Source organism: Euleptes europaea, chromosome 11 (assembly GCF_029931775.1).
Source record: "Euleptes europaea isolate rEulEur1 chromosome 11, rEulEur1.hap1, whole genome shotgun sequence".
In the NCBI taxonomy this organism is placed as follows: domain Eukaryota; kingdom Metazoa; phylum Chordata; class Lepidosauria; order Squamata; family Sphaerodactylidae; genus Euleptes; species Euleptes europaea.
This window is the reverse complement of record NC_079322.1, coordinates 53,151,630-53,179,264: the sequence shown is the minus strand read 5'-3', so window position 1 is coordinate 53,179,264 and position 27,635 is coordinate 53,151,630. Positions and strand designations below refer to the sequence as shown.

At 42.3% G+C, this 27,635-nt stretch overlaps 1 protein-coding gene across 2 annotated transcripts in view; it reads left to right on the top strand.

Moving 5' to 3' along the window:
- The window catches only part of CDK14 (cyclin dependent kinase 14), a 242,454-nt gene that overhangs the window by 163,771 nt on the left and 51,048 nt on the right, over positions 1 to 27,635 (top strand). For both annotated transcript variants that reach the window (XM_056857332.1, XM_056857333.1), the window contains 2 exons: positions 4,716 to 4,836; positions 25,125 to 25,218. In XM_056857332.1, coding sequence (XP_056713310.1) covers positions 4,716 to 4,836; positions 25,125 to 25,218 — 215 coding nt within the window. The remainder of the gene's footprint in view (positions 1 to 4,715; positions 4,837 to 25,124; positions 25,219 to 27,635) is intronic.

Genomic DNA, 27,635 nt, shown 5'->3' with positions numbered 1-27,635 from the left:
GCACACCCTAAAGCAGCCGACCCTTGTCTGTCCTCTGGAGGCCAGCCTGCGAGTTAGGAGAGGGAGCCACCCCTCTACTGACAGTGGTGACACTATGGGTGGGTGCAGAGGAGCAAGAGCAACTGCAGCTCATCTGGTTCAGGAAGGTTGGCCAGTGATGGAGACCTCCTGCCGCTGCCTCCCATACCTAATGGTGAAGAGGAATACTGATGGGTGGTTGGATGGAGAAGTGTGTAGGTGGCCTTGGTGGATGCATGCTGGCAGCTGGGCAAGGAGAAGGGGGAACCTCCACTACTCCCTGCACCAAAAACCACTGTTGAAGTATCAGTACTTGAGGTGGGTGAGTAATAGGGTTGCCAGGTCCCTCTTCTCCATCGGCGCAAGGTTTTTGGGGTGGAGCCTGAGGCGGGCACGGTTTGGGGAGGGGACGGACTTCAATGCCATAGAGTCCAATTGGCAACACGGCCATTTTCTCCCGGTGAACTGATCTCTATCTGCTGGAGATCAGTTGTAATAGCAGGAGATCCCCAGCTAGTACCTGGAGGTTAGGAACCCTAGTGAGTAAGGAGGAGGGAGAGGCTCCACCCTCCACCATCCCTCCTTGCTGAAACCACCACTGAAGTGCAGCGGTGGAGGTGTGCAGGTAGGCAAGGATGAGGTAGAGCCTTCACCAGTCCCCTCTGCCACTGGACCTGGGGAAGTACATGGTCCGTCAGGTGGGGAGGAGAGAGTTGAGCAGAAGTCCCCAGTTGTTTTCATCCAAATAGCTGATTTTAGATTGTGATTTACTCTCTGTTAATGGAAAGGAAATGCACAGGAAATTATATTTTGCCATGCTAAGAACTTCAATACTGCAAGCTTTTTCCGTAACCAATTTTTCAGTTGGAAAAAATAGCTAAGAATACACCATATTTTACCGTTACTTTTCTATTCAGATTATCAAGGTCATTAAGAGGCACCTTTTTCCTTTAGGTTAATGGAAATTTAACCCTTAAAAACATTTTATTCTGTCTACACAGGTATTCCAATTAATGTATCTATGATACATTAAACAAATACAATAGACCCATTTCAAATGCAAAACAGCTGTAAAAGATGATGAAAATTCATTTCTGCTCATCTAAAAAAACTGACTTTACTTGATGCAGAAAAAAATAGGAAAGGACACACAACATGAATGTTATTTTTTTAGAAAGATACCTTGTGTTTTCTTTGATAAGAAAAATGCAAGATAAATTCTCAATATAAGTAATGAACTTTGCTGGAGAAGTAGTTCTGGTGATTTAGCAACATCACTGAGAAGGCTATGTGTGAACTATGCAGCATTTGGGAACACCTAGGAAAAAGGCATACATGGATGAATGAAGCATACAGGCATGTTTGGTATGAGGAAAGGCAGTGCTTTGGACATCCTTGTCCCAGCTGATATAGAGCTTTATAGAGTCAGTATGGATTCTATACCCTTTTCCTGCTTGCTTTCCTCTTCATTCACTGGAGAGGTGGTCCTCTGCTGTGGAGTGCACATTCCTCTGGCTCTAGGTGCTTCTGCTCATAAAGTGCCTAGAGTGAGAGGAACATGCGCTGCATTGGAGGACTGCCTCCACAATGAACCAAAAGGAGTCCAAGTGGAAAGAAGATACAGCATCCAAGCCCAAACCTAGATGTTACCATGCCATAGATGACGGTAATAAAATGGTGTTTTTCCCCAAAATGGAGTGAAATTGCTGCTTCACTGACTGGCCTCCAGATTATCACATGGGCATTTAGATGTATTGCTGCCAACTTATTTACCTGATGTCTTTGGGAAGCATACCACATCAAGGACAGGACAAACTACATGTTTAGCCCATGGGCTGAGCCGTACTTTTAGCCTTTTTCTGGTCAGCTGTTCAGTCTTAACAACTATTCTAAGATATCATCTGAATTAAAAGAAAAGGTGACTTGGGTCACTAGGTGTTATTATATTGAGGCTATTTCACTCTAAATTCCCACAAAGATTTCATGGAAGATGGAATAGAATCCCAAGAATCCTACAGCAGCTTAAAGCAGAAATTTTTGAAGCATCAGGATGAAGTTGTTGCATAAATGTTGAGTAATTATTGCACTAAGTTGGCAAAGCATTCTCAATTTGATTCATAACAAACATCCTTTCATTTCTGAATTCCTATTTATTAGCACATATTAGACTTGCTATTCAGTGTATAAACTGGTGATAGCATGCTTTTAACTGATTATGTGCACAAAAGGAGTATTTAAAGGGCATCTAATTGGCATAAAGTGATCTTGAGTATGTTTATTTGATTTTTACCATGTCCTTCCCAACAGAAGTCAGGCTCAGGTGTTCATTGTAAGTAGCATTTATGGCATGGAGGATGCACAACATTAATAGCAGAGCTCCTTCATCTATTATTTCCCTGAGGTTTAGTACTGGGTTTCTGATAGGCTTGGCGACTAGGTGATGTGCCTTGACTTCTTATAACTACTTGTATTGTTACTTTAAAAAAATTAAATTGTAGCAGTTGGGTGTCTTTTCTTTTGTGACCTTTATATCTGTTAGAAGCAACAAGATCGGAAAGGCACTTCATGGGATTGGCATAAAGTTGCCCCCTTTAGGTCTTCAAGCCAAAACTGAGCAAAGCAGCATTAAGCAAGTATCATGTGTTCACCTGGCTACCTTTTCCCATTACCTTTTGACTTTGTGTTCCATCTAGCTCCTAAGATCAAAAGTTCTGATGATCATCGATACAAGCGCCACTGTCTTTCTGAAGAGAGAATGTGTGGCTTCCTGTGGTGTAACCATGGAAACAGACAAGGCATCCTTAAACAAAGTGATCACACATGCTGTGCTAATTAATCCGGTCCTACAGTTTTCCCTCAGCTGGAGGAAACAGTTAGATAAATTTTGCATGAGTAAGCATGTTTGGATGCGCAAACAGTATAAAGTATGTCACCATGTTTAAATTGTCACTCAGAAGATAGGGGAAAACGAACGGTCCTGTAACTGTCATTTATTTGTGTCTTATGAATCACAACAAAGGATGAATTCTTAGATTTTTGACAGTGAATGTACTAGAAGCGGTTCTATAGATCTGAACTGTTTTGATGTTTTGCAAAGCTGGTAGGGGGCATGTAGTGATTTTAAGCATGTAGGTTTTGCAATTACCTCTTTCTGAAATACTCCACACTCTGTTTCCCTTAGTTGGTTCTTTACATGGTCCAATATTTTTAATTACTCCCCCCACACACACACAGTTTTGAATATTTTGTAGAATGTGGCAACAAACAGGAGGAAAAGCAGGACATATTTATAGTCTAAAGAAAGGTTTTCAAATTCACACTGGAAAATAGGTGCTTAAATTTAACTGTGGGACACGCTTTGCTTAACCATATTTTAACTAATGGCACTTCTTTGTTTCTAATTTATGGTTAACCTACTTTTCTCTAATACAATATCCACAGCAAGACAGTGATTTCACCAAGACCTTTCAGCTTTGCGGTACTTTTGAACAAGAATTTGAACCTTGGTAGCCCACATCAAACTCATACGCCTTGCTACTGCACTACAATGGCTCTCTCTCCTTATTAAGAGTGTGATTTCAGGCCCAGATTTCGACGGGTCTCGTTATATTATTTTTTTGCCTCGTGTTCATATCACAGATAAATACATTAAAAGCTGAAAGGCTAGGGGAAAATGACATTTTCTGGTTCTGTGAAACATCATGTGCCTGAAGCATCAGATTCTTCAGTGTATTTCTTCTAAAGTGGATAAAGATTGAACATTTTCCTGTGGCCATTCAGTTCTCTTTTCCAACCACCTGTTTGGTTATACGGATTGTGTTCCTTGTTCTGTTGCACTAACAACGGACACCTGCAGATGCATCTGTTTTTACTTTTGGGTACAGTGGTTTTTAAGTGATAACTCAAACATTTTTCAACAGGGAGCATAGGTTTCCTGAAAGTATATGCGCCTACCCTATAACAGGAACAATTATTGCAATTCCTTGATATTTTATGACTATTTGGGGCTTCATTTTATTAATGTGTTGAGCGATAGAAATGGATATGTTCTCTGATTAACATACTGCCAGAAGAAACAAAAATCCGGTCTTTCAGGTAGTCTTATAAGACACATGTGTACTGAAGAGCTAAAGTAGTCTTGATTTTTGTATGCTTTTATACAAAGGCCTATAATTGAGGACAGTTGTGTCATATGCTGGCCTCCCTACCTCCTCTCTTTCTGGCTCTGTCGGGCTATATGTTATGAAGGCGGCTCTGTCTGACTGCAAAACATCAGCAGCTATTAGACTGTTAACTAGGGTTGCCAACCTCCAGGTACTAGCTGTTACAACTGATCTCCAGCTGATAGAGATCAGTTCACCTGGAGAAAATGGGTGCTTTGGCAATTGGACTCTATGGCATTGAAGTCTCTCCCCTCCCCAAACCCCACCCACCTCAGGCTCCGCCCCTAAAATCTCCAGGTATTTTCTAATCCGGAGCTGACAACCCTACTGTTAATTGAGAGCTATCCATTGTTTTATTGTAAGTTTACTGTATCTTGTTTTAATGATATTGAATGTTTTTAATGAATATGTATTATGTTTTTATTTGTAATGTTATTGTTGTTACCCACCCTGAGCCCGGCTTGGCTGGGGAGGGCAGGATAGAAATATAATTCATCATCATCATCGTTTTTTTCTATTCTATCTGCTTTACAGGACTCGCACGAGCCAAATCTGTCCCAAGTCACACATATTCTAATGAAGTGGTAACCCTGTGGTACAGACCTCCAGATGTCCTCTTGGGCTCAACAGAGTATTCTACTTGCCTTGACATGTGGTAAGGAGACATTTTACAGAGACGTTTTACAGGATTCAAGTGTCTTCTAGTTTTGGTATTGAATTTAAACAAGTAGCTTGACAAACACCTAAGATAAATACTACAGGGTCCACTATTCAGACTGAGGTTTCTAGACACTGTTTCCTTCAGAAATCTCCATGTTTCCCCCCAGCAGTTCATTGTTAAAGCGTGTGCACATGAATAGTGATACTTTTCAAGGAAGAAACATGATCACTTCGCCGCTCTTTTGTTCTCTTAATCCAATTTTCTGGAGAACTTTGTATCCTAGCAAACACTTAGATGAAAGTAGATGAAAGCCATGTAATTCAAGAATAAATAACACTGGAACATACTTGTGGGGAAACAATAAATTTTATCATGAAAGCTTGTGCTGGTCTTTGACCGTAACAATAAATATTATTATTATTATAATGAAAGTGTTTTGCTTTTACATGGCAACCCATGCAGTGCCATTTGTAACATTGCAGGCACACTGATATCCATAGGACCTGTTCATCCAGAATATTTTCTCATTTCTGTTAACAAAAGGAAAGCCAGGGCAGAGTTAACTGAACATTACTGACTTTTCCTTGGTCTTGACGTGTAATTTGGTTTTGAGTTTCTTCCTGTAATCTATTATAAAATTCTTATTTTCTGCTTCCAACCCCCTCAATTGTGGGGTTGACTGTCATCTAGCATAGTCCTCCCAAGGCCTTGGCCTTTACGATGTGCATCACTCAACACTTGAGCTATTTATTTCCTACTTCATATCAGTGGCAGCTGCACAAAAATATAGATGGGTTTCTGTTGCTTACATACTTATCTTTCATTTGTGAGGCCTGAACAGTAAGAGTCTTTCTGTCAACAATTTGCCCTGCCTCCACTCATACAACAGAGGTCTTGGGGTGTATCAACAGAGGCATGACATCCAGATCACAAGATGTCATAGTCCCGCTGTACACCGCATTGATCAGGCCCCACCTGGAGTACTGTGTGGAGTTCTGGAGGCGTCACTTCAAAAAGGATGTGGACAGAATGGAGTGGGTGCAGAGGAGAGTGATGAGGATGATCAGGGGCCTGGAGACCAAGTCCTATAAGGAAAGACTGAGGGTCTTGGGGATATTCAGTATGGAAAAGAGGTTGAGGTGGGGATATAATCGTTCTCTTTAACTACTGTAAGGCTGTCACTCAGAGGAGTGCAGGGAGTTGTTCCTGTTGGCAGCAGAGGGTAGGACTCACAATGGGGGGTATAAATTATGGGTGGAAAGGTACCGGCTGGATATTAGAATTTTTTTTACAGTAAGAGTAGTTCAACAGTGGAATCAGCTGCCTAGGGAGGTGCTGAGCTCCCCCTGGCAGTCTTCAAGCAGCGATGGGACGAACACTTGTAAGAAATGCTTTAAGCTGATCCTGCATTGAGCAGGGGGTTGGACTAGATGGCCTGTATGGCTCCTTCCAACTCTGATTCTACATCTTCTGACCACACATACTTGCTAATTAATTTTTAAATAAGGGAAATGTAGATCCTCCTTTGATCTTAAAATCATTCTACCACCTGTTTCATGTTTCCTGGTGAAAGCAACATTAAGAAAACTTGGGTAGCACTTCCCCCCATCTTTTATCTATTTCTTATATAGTTTTTTAACATATCTAAACAATGCACATAATAAATAATGAATTAATATAGATGATCAAAATTTAATACATCTAACAAAACTAATTTTAATTTAACTAATTCATTAATAAATTAATCCTATGGAGGCATTAACTGGGCTAGTTGATGGATTCATTTGGTAGCAATAGATTGATATAACGAATAAGTGAATATACTGCATTGGTTTTAACTGTATTTCGCCATTCAGTAGAAAGTAGGGGCTGGGAATACAATTTGAACAATGTAAGAGACATATGGGTGAGGAGTTCTTTTTCCTACATCCCTGCTTGTCTCTGTCTAAGGTGCTTGTTTCAGAGGGTGGATCATGGTTCAATAAAAATCTCACTTCATACTCATGATGTTCTTTTTGGGGTCATGGGGAAAGATGTTCTTCACCAATGTAGCATTCTGATATATGACCCACCACATTAAATTTTCATCATGTAAAATGGAAAGGTCATAGTTCTGTAAGAAATGCAGCCCTAATTTTGAAGCCCCTTGTAGACATGTTCTAAATAGTATATGAGAAATATCTTCTAAAACAAATACTATAATGATGAAGGCTACCAGCAGCCCATGGAGAACCTATTCCTCCACCTCTATATATTACCATTGCCAAGGTGAAAACTGGTCCTAGCTGGAGGACACAAAACGAATGTCTTTAATAATGGACATGAAATATTGATGTTCCCAGATGTAGGACCTTTAACACAAGTCAAAAAGATATACAGGGTGCTTTTCAAGAGGAATGCTTTGTTCCAGGTGAAAAATGAGCCAGTACTGATTGCATCTATCAAATGTATGAATCCAGCAAAATGACAAATAATTCATCTTGTGGAAAATACTGAGCAATCACCAGGCTTGGGCTGCAGTCACGAGCAACCTGATAAAATAGATTATAGATGGAAAGTCTTTTGGGGGTTTCTCAATTGACATGCATAGTGAAGTAAATGTATGTTTGTTACAGCTTAACACCTTGATCCTAAATCTATTGTGTAGAAGAGGTGTACATTATACATCTATAGGAGGCCTACCAGCCTTGTGATTCTGTTATTAGTACCGTATCAGTCCATATGCGCATAAAGTGTGTTTTTATTGCCCGCAATCTTGGAGAATGCAGGAAGTCATTCTTGGGTTTTTTTGCGAGGAGGGGGACTTCTGAAATAGTTTACCAAGCAGTAGAGTTTTAAAATTAGTTTTCTGTATGGCACATGGTAGAAGATGGGGATAGCAAAAATTCCTTTTAGCTAGGGAGAAGCCATTTGGAATGCATAAAGAATGTCTTTGAATCATGGCCATAGTGTTAAATTCTAGTTGGAGCTGTTTAATTTTCAGTACAATTATTTACTGTAAAAATAGGAGTGATTTTCAACAAACTACAACATACATTTCGTACTTTTAATATGCCTCGGTGAAATCTAAGCCAGCTTTGAATAATCTTTTAGAACATGTAATGTTTTACACACAGATGAATAAGAGATAGTAACATGATATTTAACAGAATATGCTAATTTCTGGCACAAGCTAAATACATATTTCTTTACCAAAAATTGATTTTTTTAAAAAAAGTGTGATTGTTTCCTGCTACTGAATTTTAATTGTCTGAGTTGCCTCATCTACATTTGGTGGCAAGAACGGGATAGAAATGATTGGAAGAAAAATAGTAGCTTTGCTTCCAAAAATCAGATAATCAGATAAAATTTTAAGAAATATCTAACCACCACCACCCCATTCTAAATACTAAAGCTGCTGGACCTCTTTCCCTTTGCAGTTTACCTTGGAGGATGGTGGTGTGATTAATTTAGAGTGCTTTTCTTACTGTCCCTATTCCCCCCCACACTCCAATGGGGCCAGAGCTTTTAAAAGTTTATAATACTCTGATAGTGGGGAAGAATAGAGGTCCAAGGATGCTTGCCTCGAGGCATGCATACCTTAACCCCAGGCATTCCTTCCAGGATACTGCTTGAGCTGACAAATCTCCCCTTTCCCCTCTGTGTTCCTTTTTAAATGGTTGCTCAACTGCCACCAATGTTCTCTACCTCTTAGAGATAAGTGAACATGCTCAACATTTTGGACCAGTTGAAGCTTCAAGGACAGTCTCCAAGGAAACCCACATAGTGCACTACATAGCTCTTGAGTCTTTGAAATTTCTGTAACTATGAGGCCTGCCTAGCCATTGGTTCAGCTACTGAGAGGGAATGTTTATAAATACTCCAAGAGCTTAGAAGGCAATAGGGCAAAAAAGAGGCAGAAGATAATGGGAAAATCTTTTGGAATCTGTACAAGTAATGTAAGGCCAGATAATGTTATGAGAAAGGAGTGTACAGGATGCTTTTCAATTAATAAGCTGAAATATTCAGGATAAGAGTTTATTTTTGTTTGCATGAGTTTAACCATCTGTGCTGTCAAGGGATGTATGAAAGATGAACTCCACTGACATATGTTGGGGAAAATACACATGAATGTGTTGAGGGAGGGGAAAGAGGAGTACACGATGCCTAGGGATGTCCGGAGCTGTATCCAGCAGAAATGGGGATAGGTAGAACTAATGCTGTGTTGGTCTGCTGTCAAAATTGTGTGTGGGGTGTGTGCTTTGCCAATAGCATGTATGAACAATGTGTAAGTAGTGTGATTGGGTGTGTAAGCAGTGTGATTGTGTAAATGGGAGATGGATACAAAGTATTGCACAGCAAAACCCATCCATGAATTGTTACAGTTCTCTGCTGGTTTTGTGTGTGGGTTTTGTAATGAGGAAAACCAAATCACCAATCAGCTTCTAATCTGGTGATTATACTGAATGGCTTTCAATTATATGTCTTGAGAAATAGCCTATGAGGCAGCAACGGATTCGAGGGACAAATATTAAAAAGGAAATATAAATATTAACCATTGGACAGTGTCTGGGAAGCAGGTGGCAGTGGCCGCCAGCTATTTATACACTTCATTTGTCATTGGAGGGCATTGGGAGAGTAACCAAAAGCTAATGATTCATGTATAGTATTAACATTCTCCAGCTTTCTCTGTAAATAGCCACTGGCAATTTAAGAATATTAATGAAGAGATACATGCATTAGTGGTGTTAGCTAGCAACGGGAATCAATATTGAGTGCTGTGATTTACTACTGTCAGCATACAACGAAGTGATATTATGCTGAATGTATTATTGCAACTTGAGACAGCATCAAGAAATTATAGCAGTCGGACTTTCCTCAGCATTTAATGATTAGTAAGTGCCATTTAGCACAGTCGCAGGTGTAACTTTGTAATACCTGGATTTTTCAGTTCTTTCAATGCCAGTACAGTAAAAACAATAACTAAGCTTTATCACCATGGGAACACATAGAGTGTCGATAATGTATAACGTTGATATGAAAAGTTTGGAAGTAAGAACGATTGTATCAGGCACTTTGGAGGTACCACCAGGAACTTTCCCGCCATAATAACTGCATCAGTAATGTTCCTACAGATTGTGGATAGGGGTAATCTTGCTTCATAAACAGTGGCTTTTGCTGGTAGCTGCAGTACTGCAATCAAAGGCTCTGCTCACGACCTGAGTTCGATCCCGACGGAAGTCGGTTTCAGGTAGCCGGCTCAAGGTTGACTCAGCCTTCCATCCTTCCGAGGTCGGTGAAATGAGTACCCAGCTTGCTGGGGGTAAAGGGAAGATGACTGGGGAAGGCACTGGCAAATCACCCCATAAACAAAGTCTGCCTTGGAAACATCGGGAGGTGACGTCACCCCATGGGTCAGGAATGACCTGGTGCTTGCACAGGGGACCTTTACCTTTATACTCTTCAAAGTATCACATATAGTGATTGCACTGCCTGAATGTATTATTGCAGACCCAGGGCTAAATGGGAGGGAATGCCGACGTGCTACAGTTATAAGTGAAGACATTAATGAGCAATTTCATGCAACACAACTTTATTAAACAACAACATACATAATACTTTATTAGAAGAAGATTGATAGATAGTTTGGAAGGTAATAGGCCACAACTTGGAATTGGCAACAGCTGCGACCCCTTGTGGCGCAGCATGAACCATGTGTCAGGTGCCAAGGCCGACCCCAATGCGGCCTGGTGTGCCAACCAGCCCACAGCGGTCCTGCTGTGGGCAACCCTTGGGGGGACCAAGAAAACACCAGGACGATCGCCACTGGGTATTTACCCGCTGCTTGCCTGAGTTAGGAAAGTGACCCCTCCAGTTCGCTTTCCCCCCCAACTGACCCATTTCCATGCCTATCCGCCAAAAAGCTGCGCTGGCCCCCCCTACTCACAGGCCGATGCAGCTTCCGCCACCACTCACAGCTGAAGCCAATTCATCACACACACCCTGGATGTTCTGTAGCCAGAGATCCATGCCCCAGCTGGTGAGGTGCATGCCGTCCCAACAGTACAACGCCGCCAAGCGGAAAGAAATGTCCCATTGCCGGATTACCGTTCCGCCCAATCTGACCACCCCTCTGCCAATTGCGTTAGTGACCTTTCTCCTTGCCACATCAATACGCCTGACGTTGCAGGCACCTCTCCAGGACCTCCTTTCCAGCCAATCCGACCAGAAGATCACCATGCCCGGGCATGCTTTCGCCAAAGCTGCCAAATCCCTGCTCGCTTCCCTTTCCAGGTCTTCACCTCGCGAGCTGCAGAGGTCATTCTCTCCCAATTGGAGAACCACGGCATGAGGAGCCCCATACTCCTGTACCCACTGTAGCATCACCAGCAGGAACGAATGCCATTGCATGCCTCGTTGGCCCAGCCAGAAAATCCCTACATCACGTTCCAGGCCCAAATGTCGTCCCCAGCCAGCCGCCGCAGCGTAACATCCACACCAAAAAACTATACTGTGGCCCACGATCCAGACCATTCAACAGCGTCCCGAAACTCATAAGCACAATTAAAGGAAAGCCCGGTCAGGCCGGACATAACTCTTGTAAGTCGCTGACTGCCAGCGGCCTATGGCCTGTATCCGTTCTGTTGTCATGCCAACACCAGCTGCAGACATGGCCGCACCGATGCGAAATGAATGTCCCCCCTACTCTGATGCCGGGAAACCCAGCCTGCTTAACGTAGTTCGGAACATGCTGACAAATTAATATCTCGTCAATGGCGTGCTGTCAGCATGGGTGAACAAATACCCATCGCCTCCAGGGCGCACTCCTAAAAACTTGCGCAAAGCCCAGTGTGGGCAAGGACCCACTCTGCCAGTGGCATGCAGTTGAATCGATGCCCCTCTCCCGCCCTGGTCCATTTTGGACTTTCTTATCACCAAGGTTAATGTCTTAGCTGACATACATGCATCCCCCAGACTGAGTGCTCTACCGGACCCATCATGGTAGGACTGGGCCACTAGTTCTCCGACCCTGAGCGCCCCAAAGAAGGCGATGGTGAATGCAGCCTCGAACAGAACGACCTCGTAAGGTGACCTGCATATCCTGTGGAGATAAGAGTTAATTCCGGCCAGCAAGGCTATAGTAACAGGTCTCCTGCCATCTCTGGTGGCTGGCGTATTTCGCTGCCAACCCCTCACAGCTCACCTTGCCCGGAAGGATCCACAGGGGTTCGTAAACCCGTGGGCTTTGGCAAAGAATGATATGGCTGCCATATGAACTCCGATGGTCCTGGCAGCGTACCCGGATTCTTTTAGATATTGCAGAGCCATAGTTTCTGTGATTGACCATGTGCTGGGTCCCCCCGCACGAAGCTGAAAACCCTGAAATTGTGCGGCAGCTCTACCATATGCTCGGACCGTGGCAGGGGCGATTGAATTTCGCATGCCGTTCATGATAACGTGTCCCCAAGAGCCCACAACTCCTCCGGGCAAGGAAGCGGAAGGCAATCCACCTCTGGTGCCAAACGACGGAATTTGTCGAGCTGAAAACGAGACAACGCATCGGCTAAGCAGTTGTCCAAGCCAGGTACATGTTGTGCTATAAAGGTGATATTATTTGACAGACATGTTAAAACCAGGTGCCAAACTAGTCCCATCACTCTTTCAGACCTTGATGTTTGCCTATTAACGACTCTCACCACTGCTTGATTGTCGCACTAAAAACGGATCCTTTTGTCCGTGAAAAGCCCAGCCCAAATGGAGACTGCTACAACCAATGAGAATAGCTCCAGGAATGTCTAGTCTCTGCAAATGTCAGTCCCCCGCCACCTGTCGGGCCACAGCTGGGCGCACCACTGCCCGTTGAAATATACCCCGAAACCAATGCTGCCGGACGCATCAGAATGGACTTGCAAGTCACGGCCCGTTTCTAAGAAACCCTGCCAGAGGGAGGTGCCATTGTATTTTTCCAGAAATTGTAACCAAATTTTAATGTCCTCCTTTATGCCTTTGGACACTCTGATGCGATGATGTGGAACGGTGACCCCCCGAGTGGCACCGTTTAGACGGGCACAAAATGCTTTGCCCGGGGCTACCACCCTGCAGGCAAAGTTCAGGTGGCCAATTACAGATTGCATTTCCCTTAATGTGCATTTTGCCCTATTGCCCACCAAAGTAAACAGGGCCCGAAGAGCCAAAAGCTTCACCTCGGGTAACCTGGACACGCCCGCTAGTGTGTCCAGCTCGAATCCCAGAAATGTTAAAATTGGGATGGGACCCTCAGTCTTCTCAGATGCCAATGGCACCCCCAGCTCCTCTGCCAGCTCCTGGAAGGAGGTTAATAAGTTGGCACATAATGGGCTGTTCTGTGGCCCTGCAAACAGAAAGTCATCCAGATAATGGGTGACCGTGGAGACCCCCATTCAGTGTTGAATTGCCCACTCCAGAAAAGTGGTAAACACCTCAAACGCAGAGCATGACACAGAGCACCCCATTGGCATCGCTTTGTCGAAGTATGAGGACCCTTGAAACTGAAAACCCAATAAACAGAAATCATCCGGGTGTACCGGGAGTAATCTGAAGGCTGACTGTATATCGCATTTTGCCAGCTGGGCACCATGGCCGCAGGCGCGAACTAAACTTAAGGCGTGGTCGAAAGAAGCATATCTCACTGAAGTGAGGTCGGTCGGAATCCCGTCATTGACGGAAGCCACTTTTGGATAGGACAGGTAATGTATCGATCTGTATTCACCTGGCGTTTTTTTGGGCACCACCCCCAGCGGGGAAATCCTTAAATTGGGAATAGGTGGTGAGGAGAAAGGTCCCGCTATTCTGCCTAACTCCTGCTCCTTCATGATTTTCTTGGCCACCACCTCCGACATTTCTTTGGCAGATTTTAAATTACCCGCCTCCGTGGGAACTTGGGCATTAAAAAAGGGGATTCGAAAACCGGCCATGAAGCCATTCATCAAATATTGCGCTGCAGCTTTATTAGGATAGCTGATCAGTAATGGTCTTAAGGCGTCATTTTTTATAGGTGTGCAGGCCAGGCCCCTTAACGCTTCTCATTCATTTGTTGGATGTGGAAGTGTTTGTGGAAGGGCCGCCCTCTTTTTTATTATTATTGCCAGGGCCTGACCTGCCTCCTCGAAAGGGAGACTGGTTGGAATTGCCATGTGGGCATGACGAGCGGGGGTGGGGGCCGGAGCAGGTCTCGCAGCAGCGTTCGAACCTGCATGCCTTCTGCTAGCACTTTCCTAGGCCATAGTCCCAACAGATACGGCGGTGGTGTCACGCCATGGTCTGTTTGCCCAGGTGGTCTTATAGCTCTCAGTCCTCCCCTTAATGTGAGGCCCCACCTTTACAAGCCAGAGCTTATCGTTGATGAGGTCCAGCGGGTTCTCTCATTCTGAGAGGCCCGTTTTCTGAATGACTCATCGTAATCGATGGCGGCTGAATCGCCGGCCAAGGCTCTGGCCCACAAAATGTTGCCCAGATGGTTAAGGAGATGCCACCCCCGCTCAGGGTAGGCAGAGGCCACCACTCCCGCAAATATGTTATAGCCAGCCAGCCACTGGTCAAAAGACCTGTCTGCCGCCCCATGCTTCTCTTTCTTTTTGTCCCTGGGTGAAGTCCTAGATCTACGGCCCTCCTACACCTCCGGTTTGCTAAGACGCAAAACATCAACGTAGTACCCATTGAAAATATCTTCCCTTAGCCTCCTGGGAAGGTGGATCCCAGGGGGATCTTCCTCATCCTGAAATGTGGGAGGAAGAAAGAAGCCCCTGCCTAGCTGAGCTGGCTCCCACACGTCTTGGGCATCGAATTCCCCACATCTTTTTGCCTGGCGGCACCTGCGCCTAAGGGCCCAAGCTGGTAAGCCTGGCACAGAAGCCGCCGCCAGCCAGTAATCCTCCCCCTCGCCCTGAGAGGAATCACTGGAGGAAGATGCCTCACCATCTGATGTAGAGGAATCAGAATCAGCTGCCTTCACCTTCTTTGACACCCTCTTCCTGCCTCTTTTGTTATCAGGTTGGCCCTTTCACTTGGTGTGCCAATGTTCCCTGCTGGACTCTGATGAGCTGGAAGAAGAGGGTCCCCTCCTTCCTTTGGAAGTGACTGGCCTGCCTCTAGGTGTGCATAGGCCACTAGGGCCGGGGGCGTTCTCACTTTGGGTTGTTGGTTGCTAAACCTACTGAAAGGAAAGCTGCTCTACAGCATATGAAAGGTCCCTAAGGGTGGCTGCACGTGGCCGATCCCTGGACCCGGCATCGGGCGCTGGAGCCGTGGAAGAGGCCATTTGGGACCTCACTCCTGATCGGGCTGACTGCCCCGCTATGGGCGTAATGTTACTGCTGGCTGCAGCGCTTCTCACCTGAGTCCTGGGTGCTGTGCGCCTGTTGCCCCCACCTTGAACAACGCTAGGTACTGTAGGGCTGGTGATGGCCCACCTCCATGATTGCCCTTCCAAGCGCCCCGCGGGAGCAAGGCTTGCCCAAGATCTCCTGGCTGCCCTGGCTCTCCCCCTAGTATGTGGGGTTGAACCGCTCCTCTTAGAAGCACTTTTGCATTTTGGAGGCATGGCCGTGCTGAATACAACCACGTAATGTGTCTTGCCTTATATGTAATTCAGTATGCTTATACGGCCTGAGAAGGCTCTGTTGTGTAGAGTAGGCAGCTTAATAAAACTTGAATGCTGAAAGCCCTGAGCTTGTATCGTGGTAGCTGCATGAAACCTGCACCTTGGTTTCCCTCTACTTTTTTTTGTATTAGCCCTGGAGGCTTGTGAAGTTACCCACCGGGGGGGGGGGGCTGCAATATAGTGCAGCTTATGTTGCCCCACTTAGGCTGAACGCAGCACAAACTGAACGCAGCAATGTGCGACGACCCCTTGCTCCGTGACTCTGAAGTCTGAGGGTAATGAAATTAATCGCCTCCAATAGGAGGAGCGGGAAATCAATTGCCGCCTCCAACAGGAGGAGCGACGCGCTTAGCAGTAATTGCGCCTCAGAAAAGGGGTAAAAAAGGCAGCCCCTGCGCCTCTTGTGAGTCACCCGGTCGGCCCTCCTTAAATATCGAAGGCGACCAAAACCCAACCAAAAGCGTGGTGAAAGCCGCCGCTAAAGAAGCGAGGGGGGGGGCGAATGCACCTGTCCGGCTCGTGGCACTGTAACCTGGCAACAGCCCGACTCAGCCCGGAGACTGGCCGGCGAATCGCTGTTGGCCCCCCTGTCACCCTCTATTCGTCTCTCTGTGCTTGTCCGCTCCAATGATGCTTTCTCTCTGGCTTGGCCGCTCGTCGCTTCTCTCTCTCTCTCTCTCTCTCTCTCTCTCTCTCTCTCTCTCTCTCTCGCTTGTCTGCTCACAAAATTGTCTCCGCTCTCTCTCTCTCAAAACGCTTCCCTTCTTCTCAACAGAAAAAATGGAATGAGCTGGGGGTGATCCGCCCTCCCCATTATATACTAACGTAGGAGGGTTAGCCCCGCCCCCCTCCCGCCCACCGCTCCCATTGGCTTGGACCCGAGGGGGCCAGTCAATGGGAAGCTGTTGCTGGGGAGGTGCAAGACAGCACGAGCCCTGCGCAGGGGAGATGGGGCCGGCACTGGCCTGACGAGCACACGCAAAAGCACATGCTGGCCGGCCATTTTCCTCCCCGCTCCCCGCGCGCCCGGGCTGCAAACGCGGCTCCCGTTTAGGCAGGAACCGAAGCTTATGAGAGATTTGCACCCATTGTATAGTTGTGGGCACAGGCTTAAACATGAGCACTAAAACTAAGTTTGGAAATAGTCACTTGCCTGGCATATAGGAACTGCCCTCCAGAGACCAGATGCATCTCATCTGGCTTTAGAGCTAAGGCTGCATATCAGACTTGTGTGCACATGCCCTTCTTCCCCCCTTAAAGGGGAACAAAAACAATCCTCTTGCTGCCTCCAGTATATAAAGAATGCTACAATTTACACATTGTGCACAGGGGTTCATTCCTCCTTCAAACTTAAAGCTATGAGCTCTACACTTGAAATAAAAATCTGTCTTTCCCCCAGATTTTTTGCCTCCCTTTCTTCTTGGCCTGTCCTTCTGGCAGAGGAACAGACCAAAAACAGAACACAGCATCTGCCAAGGCTCCCTGGATTAAGAAAAATTAGGTAACGTTTCCAATAAGGCATTAAGCGAATTCTAAATATTCCTGAATCTGCACGTCGATAGCCATTAACATGCTTTGTTAATCTTTTTAGTGACATTTTATTAGTGGGAAATTTTTGAATCACAATAATGCACTATGAAACTAGTAGCTGCTAGTTCTATGCTCCTCTTATAAGGGGGTGGGATGACAAAAGATTTAATGCACATGTATATATCAAGACACAGCCCATGCATACGAATGGTTTCTGTGAACTTTTTGTAAACTCTTGAAAAGGGTGCAAAACAAAAACAGTGGATGCAACAGAAGATTTGGGGCGATATAAAATATACAAGATTATTTGAACCTAGTGTAGGAGAATCTTTATCCTACGTCCTTGGCAAGGTAGCAACTGAAAAACTATTTCCATTCACCCTGAGTGAGTTTTCAAGCTTGAGGAAAAAACAAGGAATTTCTTTTTTGTCTTCTTACTGTAGAGGCTTCCACCTAAAAAAAAAATCCTCAAAAGAGGTCAGGATTTTATGGTAACTATCAAGCTATTATTATTTTAATATCTAGAAAGATGCTGACACAGAGAACTTTTAATCAGCTGTAATCAACTGGATTAACCTGCAGTTAGATAATCTTCTCAGGTCAATTTGAGACATTTTATCTGAAGAAGCATCCTTTGTTCCTACACACATTGTTCAGTCTGGTTGTAGAGATACTAAGATCTGTAAAAAGTATTATGGAATTAAGATACTGAGTGTTGTACAAACACTGACGCTCTTAAAATATTTTATCTTGAACCATCACAGGTTTTGAAACGTGACTGCCTGAAAAGCTCTGAATAGTGATTGTTTGAAATTTCTCAAGATTAGAGTGTTGACATGGTTCTAGTGGGTTTCTTCATGTATCCTGCCTTTCTTCCTGTAAGGGACCTCGAGGCAGCTAACAAATGATTAACAATTCTGAGCAAAGCTTATGGGTAGTATTCAAATCCGTAGACATTGCTTTCCAGAGTCCGATAAATTATAACAGTGCTGCCATAGAATGCCCCCCTAAATACAATTGCTTTACACCATTTCTTGAACACCCCTTGACTCAGTGCCTCCTCAGTAAGGCCATTCCTGAGGAATGGGGCTCCTGCTGAAAATGCTTGTGGTGTACATAAGGTGAATCTAATCACAGGCAAAATAATAGGGAGTATCTGAAGAAGTGAGCTGTCACTCACAAAAGCTCATACCCTGCTAGAAATTTTTATAGTCTTTAAGGTGCTACCGGACTCGTGCTCTTTTCTACTGTATTAAAGTAAGCAAAATTAAAACACTTAAAGTTTCTAAATTTGTCCTGCTTGCATGCTGAAAGAGCTCATTTAAGTTATCAGCACCTCTGGTGTCCTGGCATGATTTAGACTGCTTTCTGTTTTTTCCTGAAATGGGCTAAGAAAGACAACAGATTTTCAGTCTGGGGACGAGGAAGCTGATATCTACTCAGCTGTCAGGTTAGTATAGAGTGGGGAGAGATGATACAATTGCTGACTCTTTCAAATATGTGCCTGTAATGGAATCCAGCTATTCTAGCAAAGTAATTTTTTCATGTCAACTAAAGCTCTGACCAGGAGCATCAGAAGGGGAACTTTCTGTTATACTTTAATCCTGGCTTCAGATTCCTAGATAAATCTCTGCTACAGTCCACCAGTTCTTTAAATGAAGGATGGTAAGTTCTTGGAGCTGAAGAAAGTACTGAAGAAAGCTGATAGGAAGAAAATAGATTCCTTTGAAATGTGGTGTTGGAGGAGAGTGTTACGGATTCCGTGGACTGCCAAAAAAACAAAAACAAATCAGTGGGTTATAGATCAAATCAAGCCTGAACTGACCCTAGAAGCTAAAATAACTAAACTGAGGCTGTCGTATTTTGGTCACGTCATGAGACGACAAGAGTCACTGGAAAAGACAGTCATTGCTAGGAAGAGTCGAGGGCAGCAGGAAAAGAGGAAGACCCAACAAGAGATGGATGGACTCAATAAAGGAAGCCACAGCCTTCAATTTGCAAGATCTGAGCAAGGCTGTCAAAGATAGGACATTTTGGAGGTCTTTCATTCATAGGGTCGCCATGAGTCAGAAGCGACTTGACGGCACTTAACACACACAAGTACTTGGAAAACCCAGGGAGCCTTCTAATATTTTGTTTCAGAACCCTGTCAAAGCAAATGTGAGGGACAGAAACTTATTTTATAATATAGCCAGAGCAGAACTTTAAAGTAATATTTGTTTGAAGGACACAGACCATGGAAAAGGAAATTGAGGGTAAACTCCCATTTCTTGATACCCTTGTCATCCCTAAAACAAACTTTCAATTAGGTCTATAGGCAGCTTCCTAACCCTTCCGCCCCGGGAACGCCCCTTCTCACTGCAGCGTGGCTATGCTACCTTTTAGTGTGGCATAGCCTGTTAATTTCAATGGGGGTTTTTCGAGTGAGTTTTATTTTATTTTAATTTTCGTTTTGTGGCTGTGCATCTTTTGTGGCATGGCTGTGCCGCTCCCAGCAACCATTGAACTACCCCCCTTTAGGAGTGGACTGCCCAAACAGTATATTAATTAAAATGCTTTGGGGAACAATCCACCATGGTTGCCTATTTTGATTATCCTGAAAACATATTTCCACTGCATAATCCAGTTTAAGTGCACTATGAATGCCTCTGTCTTAAGGTTTTTCTTTTATACCAGGTTCCATTTTATATCATTTTCAGGATGGTTAGATACTTAAGAAACAATTTATAAAAGCAGGGCTTATTTTATATACTGTTGCTAACCATTTCAGGTCTTCAGACAGTAATAAAATTTTATATTCATAAAGCATCCCAAGCATCAGGGTTTAGTCCAAGAAATAGTTTGCAGAGGTATTCAAGTCAGAGTTGGGTATAGCATTAAGAAGGTTATAATAGTCAAAAAGAGAATGTATCAGCATTTCATTTGTGCTGAGATAAAAATTAATGACATGGAATTGAAACTTGCAGTTGAATTTCCTCTCTGCCATGGGACTCAGCGGGTGACTTTGGGTCCGTCACTCTCTCTCAGCCACTCTTTCTCAGCCTACCTCCCAGGGTGCGTGGTTGCCGTGAGGATAAAATGGAGGAGGGAAAAGAACCATGTAGGTTGCCCTGAACTCCTTGGAGGAAGGGTGGAACATAAGTCTACTAAATAAAATAAATAATACACATTATAGTAAGGTTTTAAATTAAATTAACTTTGCATCCTTAAGGTAAACCTTAATTGGGCAGGTGGGAAATGACCATGAGAGAACAGGAAACTGAAGAAAAAGAGGGGAAACTACAAATTCAGTTGTTCAGTTAGTACTGAAGTTGTGATCCAGAGAGGTCCTTTTGCAACTGTGTGTCTCAAAATTTTCCTGTCGGGAAGCTCGCTGAACTCAAAACATTTCAAGTATTTTAAAAAGTCATTTGGGAAACTGGTATTAAAGCTATTCAAAGGAGTAGTCTCTGTTTATTGATAGATTTAAGGCTAGTAATTTGCATTGAGGTATTAGAATTTAATAATTAGTTATTACTCATTAAGCGCCTTTGACTATTTTCTAGCCTTTCTGACAGGGCAGTATAATAAAATCCCAAAGGAACATCGCACATGTACTGTGGATCTTTATCACCGGAGGACATTTTTCATTATGTGCTGTCATGTCCGTTGTATAGTGAGCCTAGAGCCATATTCTTGGATAGAATTTTGAAGTAAATTTATGTTCTGAAATTGATAATTTTTGTTTGTTTGTTTTTTACTCTCTGACTCTGATTCACATGTCACCTTCAGAATGTCTCAATTTGCCATTGCAGCCAGGAAGATTAGAGCTCTTGAAGCTATTAAAAATTTGTATACGAAAGCAAATGAGTGTGGTATTTGTTTTAATAGAGATTCTGTATGAAATAGTTTTTATCCAGGCAATGTATATTGATGCAATTGTATCCTTTTTTAAGCTTTTTGTATATATGTAAGTATATTTTGTAACAGCCTAAGGCTAAACAAATAAATAAATTCTCTCTCTAACTATTTTCTAAAATATTGCACTCAATAAGGCAATAGTAAACCATTATAGGGCACTATTAAGAGTTAGTTTCAGAATTTAAAGGGTGAGATTGAAGTTGCTGCTTAACAAGACACAGACATGTATCCGTTCTTTTCCTCTTTATCCCTTTCTGTTTCTGTATCCCATTTTATAAAAGAAAAATTATTTTTAAAAAAGAAAAGAAAGCTATTCAAAGGAGGAAGTAGCGTGTGTAGATGTATGTGCCCTATACAGTTCTGTTACCAAATTATCCAAATTGTTTTGTTTAAACGAGAGGTTAGTTAGGCTACACAAAACTGATCTTAGTCTAAATCTGCCTTTTGATATTTAATTGCAAACATATTTGTGTTTATTAGAAGCTGTTATGGGCTACATAAACCTTTTATGCACAGCATTCTGTTGTCCAGCAAGTTAACAATCCAAATTCCTGTTTAAACTCTTGCCTTTGGTTGTTATTTAGCTCTGTTTCCAGCAATTGTAGCAAGATTTTTAGGAAAATAACGAGGGACAATAGAAATGCAGTATTAAAACACTATGGTCACATATGTTCCCATTGGTACATTTAATGGGGTTAGTCATGCTTGTTCTTATTAAGAAGCAAGATACACATTTCTGGATAGCTGTCATTTCAGCTTCAGTCATGACTGCTATTAACAGACTTTTGTGTAAATGGTCTTCGTGGACTTTCAAGGAGATATGTACTGGGGGAAAAAATCAGAATTGAAGAAAGAAACTAATCCAATGCATTGATTTCTCCACCAATAAATGGCTTTAGAAATTGCCTATGCTTGTGTTAATAAAAGAAAGAGAGGCAGAAAACATAACCTGCTTTGAATTCTCAGTCCCCAACTTCAAGCAGAGAAACAAGTCTGAAAAGCAGAAAGAAAAAGGAAAATTCATATTGCAATTTTCTTTGAAAGGAGTTAGTGTGGATTGTGTGTGTGTTAAGTGCTGTCAAGTCACTTCCGACTTATGGAAGAGGGAAAGAGGGTGAACCAAAGAGATTGTGAGTGGTATGCTACATTTAGTTGTATGTTCACTTTGGGTTAGTACAGTTTACCATGTTGTAAGGATTTCTGGTAACCTCGTTTTATTTTCTGTATTACTACAAACATGGTAATTATTTTTCTGCCATGGATTCGTTCCCTTGGTAGATGATCATCTGAATTAGTAGTTCCAGAATGGTGGTGTTCATTGGGAAACACTGTATACAAAACAATATAATTTCAGGGTTATAAACTTTTTAAAATGAGTAGTTTCTTTTCTACTTTTGATCCATACTTTTTAGATTTCCCAATATGAAGCATGTGGGGTTGTTCTTTGTTTTTGTTTTTGATAGATTTAAATACTTCCAGTTTTGTGAGGGTTTGTAATCCCAGAAATTGTGTCTTCATTTCTGAGGAGTAGGGATGCCAGCTCAGTAGGGTTGTGAGATTCCTGGGGATTTCGGTGGTGGAGCCTGGGGAGGGTGGGGTTTGGGAGGGGAGAGACATCAGTGGGGTATGTCATCGAGTCCACCTTCCAAAGCAGCCATTTTCTCCAGGAGAAATGATCTCTCTTACCTGGAGACCAGTTGTAATTCCAGGAGATCGCTTGCTACCACCTGGATACTATTATCAAGAGGTGTACTGATACAAGGTAGTTAAAATCCAAAGTAAAACTCTCAGTACACAGCCACTACGCACTAAATGTATACAATTTTAACAATATATTTGTTTGCTTAGCAATAACATATAACCATCAACGTATACAGAAGAACTTGGTAGTTACGATTCTGCATAAATATAGAACTTGTTTAGCAAGATTTTCAATACAATGTGTGCTTTAACAATAGTTCAACATACATTAATTACTAGAATCCCCCAGGAAAGTGTCTATGCGTCTGGCAGTAAATATAATTGCAATAATAGAAGCTTAGGATTGCAATAGAAGATGCTCTCAATGCCGCGGTCTGCTGGTATGTAGTTGAGTGCATACAGTTCCGGGTCAGCTGATCGCTGCTGGCCAAGCAGGTTTCTAGAATCTCGTTACTGCTGGAAAAGCTAACATAGCCGCTTGCCAATGATGCTGTGTGTTGCCATATGTTATCAAAACACAGAAAACACTAATTGAGGTTACAAGATTCTGGTTATTTTCTTGTTTCTCCTTGAGTTTTGCTTCATCAGACTGTGTAGTTATTTCTGGCTGCAATCTTGCAGCTCATAAGAATGACTCCTAGTCTTATGACTCCTAGTCATAAGAATGACTCCCAAAAAGATTAGAAGTCATTCTTATGAGCTGCAAGATTTATTCTTTCATATTAATTTTAATACTTAAAATTATTAATTTCTTCTTATTACTGTCATTGTTTTGATTCACAAACAGAAATGAAGCTTACTTTTTCTTATGATAAAAAGCAGTCTTTCAAGGCAAGTATTTATCCTCAGTAAATGGCAGTTCAGAATCTTGACTTTCTCCCTGTCCTGGATTTAAATATTGCCTGTTTGACTAAGATATATCGAGCTTAATGAAGCTCTAACCAAAGTATATTAGGAGTGGCAGTTTAATCAATTTAGCCCCTTCAGCAACCAGCAAGGGCATATTGAATATAATTTCATTCTTCTTTCTCAGCATATAGAACACGGTTTGGGAACAGACGTGAAGTGTGTCACATACTGTGTACTGCTTTGTTCAATGTCTTTAGATAGAGTAACCAGTATTGTTTTAAACTACATTTTTGATAAAATCTTATTGTGCATTAATCTATGATAAAATCTCTATTTTTAACTGTACCTTAAAAACCAATCAGTTAAATAATGGAAGAGTTTTTAATTAAGACCCTTTGCCAAGTGTCATCTACAAGTATTCAGTTACATTCTCTTAAGTGACAAAAGCACATTAAAAAAAACAATCATCTCCTGAAAATGAGCAGAAATTCTTGTTTCAACACATTGACACACCTATAATTGTGTTACTTCCTTCTGTTCAGCCAAGGATGAAAAACATTTCTGAAGATCGTTTTACATGCTGGCAATTGTCCCCCACCATTTTGGAGTACTCAGAGAACTGGCACACTTCTGTGTTGTTTCACTCATCTTACATGCAGGTGTAGGGTAGAGCTTTAGTAAAGGTGGATTGTGATCCCGGCCGTGAGCCCTGCATTTGCCTGTACTTCAATGCTTAGTGAGCATCGGGTCATATGAGCAATGTGACAGAACATGACATTATGCTAGAACTACAAGTCAGTTCAAGTAAGGTCAGGCTCAGATGTGGTGGTGTGCACTCTCACAAATGCAAGCAGAAAATAAGCTATAGTTACTTCAGCCTGTTTGTGCTGTTGTAAGAACTCACCGAATTACTCTGATTATGACTTAGATCTTGGGCATGCCCAATAAGAGCTACCTTCCTCCTCCTCCCCCCCACATACATCAAACCTTAATCATATCAGACACTGATTTTGAAATATCTTTCAATTTCAAGAGTGGTTTGGCATGTGGCACGAGAGGCTGCTATTTAAGAACCCCCAAATATAGAGTCGTTTGTGGTACATAAAACTAGTTTAACAGTTCTTTGGGTCCTAAAGATCCAGCATAATGAAATAGAGTGCTGGACTAGGAATGGGCGATCCAGGTGAAATCCCCACTTGGCCATAAAATTCATTGGCCTTGGGTGAGTCCCAATCTTTGTGGTGATAAAATGGAGGAAGGAAGAGCCATAAACACTGCCTTGAGCGCCCTGGAGGAATGTCGGGGTAAAACTGTGATAGGAGATACAGTTTTGGGGGGCACATTTACCTCTATTAATGGTTCCTGGGGATTGTAAATAGTGAAAGTGTTTCTGTCCTACAGTGCTGATGATGTTTCTTTTGACAATTACTTCAAAGCTGCCTTTGGTTTTAGTTAAGGTGTGGGAGACTTTTTAATTAATAGATATTGTGATTTTTCAAATGAAAAAGCTGCTTAGAATGAGTTCTGAATATACATTTTAAAGCAACCTTGAGCATTCCAGTAATTTTTCTCAAGTCTTTTTGCAGCCTGCAATAGTTTTCCAAAGAACAGTATAATGATCTAAGTAATGGCTTCTTTAATGTTAAGAAATTCTTCAATTTTATTTTAACTTCTTGCTTTGCAGGGGAGTTGGTTGTATCTTTATAGAAATGATTCAGGGTGTTGCTGCTTTCCCAGGAATGAAAGATATTCAAGATCAACTTGAAAGAATATTTTTGGTAAGTCTTGTTTTTAATTTTTTTATTGCTGTCCATATGAATACAAAACTTCTTGCATGAACCACGTTGTAATTTTATGCTGGCCATTGGCCGTAACAAATAAACAAGCATGAACCACATTGAGATATGTGGGGATTGCCTAGCAGAATACCTCAGAGTATTGCTTCACAGTTCCTCAAAAACTACAGTTAGCTGAGATGCTTAGCTACACTGAATAAAAAATACTACAATAATTATCTGCCTAATATATTGTGTACATTATTAACATTATCTTGTTAAATGTGTTTTTTAAGTTGTTATTCCATGTGAAAAAATTGATTTTTTTCATTCTCTAGTGAATTGTTTACAAGAAAGTGTATACAAAATTGATCTGGCAGTTGTTTAAGATAATCAATACAATTAATTCTTTCACAAGGAGCCTTTAGCTGTCAAAAATAAGCTGACAAGCACTTTTTTTCAACACCTTTTATTATTTTGAAAATTAGTAGCATTGAATGTGACAATAAATTAGTTCTGAAAACCACACATTGAAGAAGTAGGTGAAATTCCTTTCCGCGAATGGTGGAACCCTCCTTTAGCAGGAGTATTTCACTGGAGGAGGCACCTTGTGCCAGAAGAGGACTCTGCCATAAGTGGTCAAAATGGGAGGATCTACCATAAGTGGTCAAAATGGGACTTGTACTGGTGAAGAGCCTGATTTCACTGAGGTTCTGAATAGTGCTTTATGTATTCAAATGAAATAATAATGCTACATGCTCACCTGCCTAGTATAGGTTACCTTTTAATACAAGTCAAAAGACACAATTACTCTAGATCAGTGGGTATGAATAATGCTATGCTTGTACTGTTCACCGTATATTCTGTATGCACAAGTACAGTGTTTGTGATCTACTTGGGAGGAAGAGGAGTCCCAGTTAACTCCACCCCCTCAACATTTAGAAATAAGAATTTAGAGTGAGCATATGTTCCATACAGATTTAGCTTTGGTACATCTCTAAGAAATCAACCACTGACCACTTTTGGTTGTCAACCAACAGTTGCCCACATTCTCTTCTCCTCCACACAGCAGTCCCATCTTGTTTTCTTCCCTTCCCCAGCATCCTTCATTCTAGCAATCCACTATTACTTCCCCAACTTTATGTGGTACCTCATTGGATAAAAGTGACTAGTTTAAAATGTTCTAATGTGCTTTGCTTGCATAATTAGCAAGTACCTTCCGTAATATGAAAATTAGGCTATCTGGAAGGATGTCAGTCCTCCTCTTGTTTTGACCAATGGTGCTGGAGAATTACAGAAGCAAAATATTTCAGAATTTTTGTTTTAGTTTGTTTCCCTGTTCCGGTGGGCCTTTAAAGCTTGCCACAGATAGACTCCATCCTACTCCCTTGATTTTCTTTGGGCAGGGTTGTTTTGCGATGTAGAACTAGTTTAAAATTCAAGAGGATTTGAAGCAGCAATAATTTTGAGAACACTAGGGACCAACGAGCACGTCCTTTACAATAGAAAAACGTATAGCAGGATAATTACTCTATTTCTTGTTATGGTTTTTGTTGCTTCCTCTTTGCAATAGAATACCAGTTCTGCAATCATCAAGGCCGTAGCGGCCTTTCTGGCTTCTCCAGTGCCATTAACAGCTCACAACCACATTATCCAGTATGAGCCAAAAGTGCATTAAAGTTAATTTAAAAGCACTAAAGCGCAGTGTGTGGTTGTTTACGTTGGCAGGTAAAGCTATTATTTTGCTCCCATCTGCTGTAAGGAATATTTCAACTGAAGGGCGCATCCTTAGCATGGCTTCTCAATTGCAGGGAAATGAGAGGCCCTGGGCAGCCATCCAGTTAGCTGATCTACGTTCAGCATAATTTCAGTTACTAAGGTTTCTCTTAGCCTTATGTTATAGTTTTCCTTCTAAAGACAGGCCACGATGGGATGCGCTCGCCAACAGAAAATTTTAGAGCTATGGAAATAGCTAATACAAAGAGGCTGAAAGCAAATAAGATTGGTCACTAAATAATATGGAAGTAGGTCTAAAAGGTAAAAAACACACACGCATGAGATAATACCACAACTTTATGTCTAACATTTACTTTGTGGTAATTGAGCTTCATTGTGTTTGATCTCAGCATGATGAAATAAAAGCTATTACAGATGAATACTACAAACACCTTAGTTTCCCTTCTCCCACTGGACCAAAAGTGTCTTTTCTCTAGTTATCTGGAAGGAATAAGTGTCTAGACCCATTATAGCTGTGCATTGTAGCAGAAAGCCGCTCAAATAAATGCTTCTGTTTTCCCGCTCTGAAGGAAGGGCATCTTGATCTTTGAGTGTTTCTCTCCCATTGCTAGGGGTAGGCAGGACTAAACTAAACTTCCTGTCTCCTGGTGAGGAACACCTCCCCTTCCAGTTCTTCTCCTGCC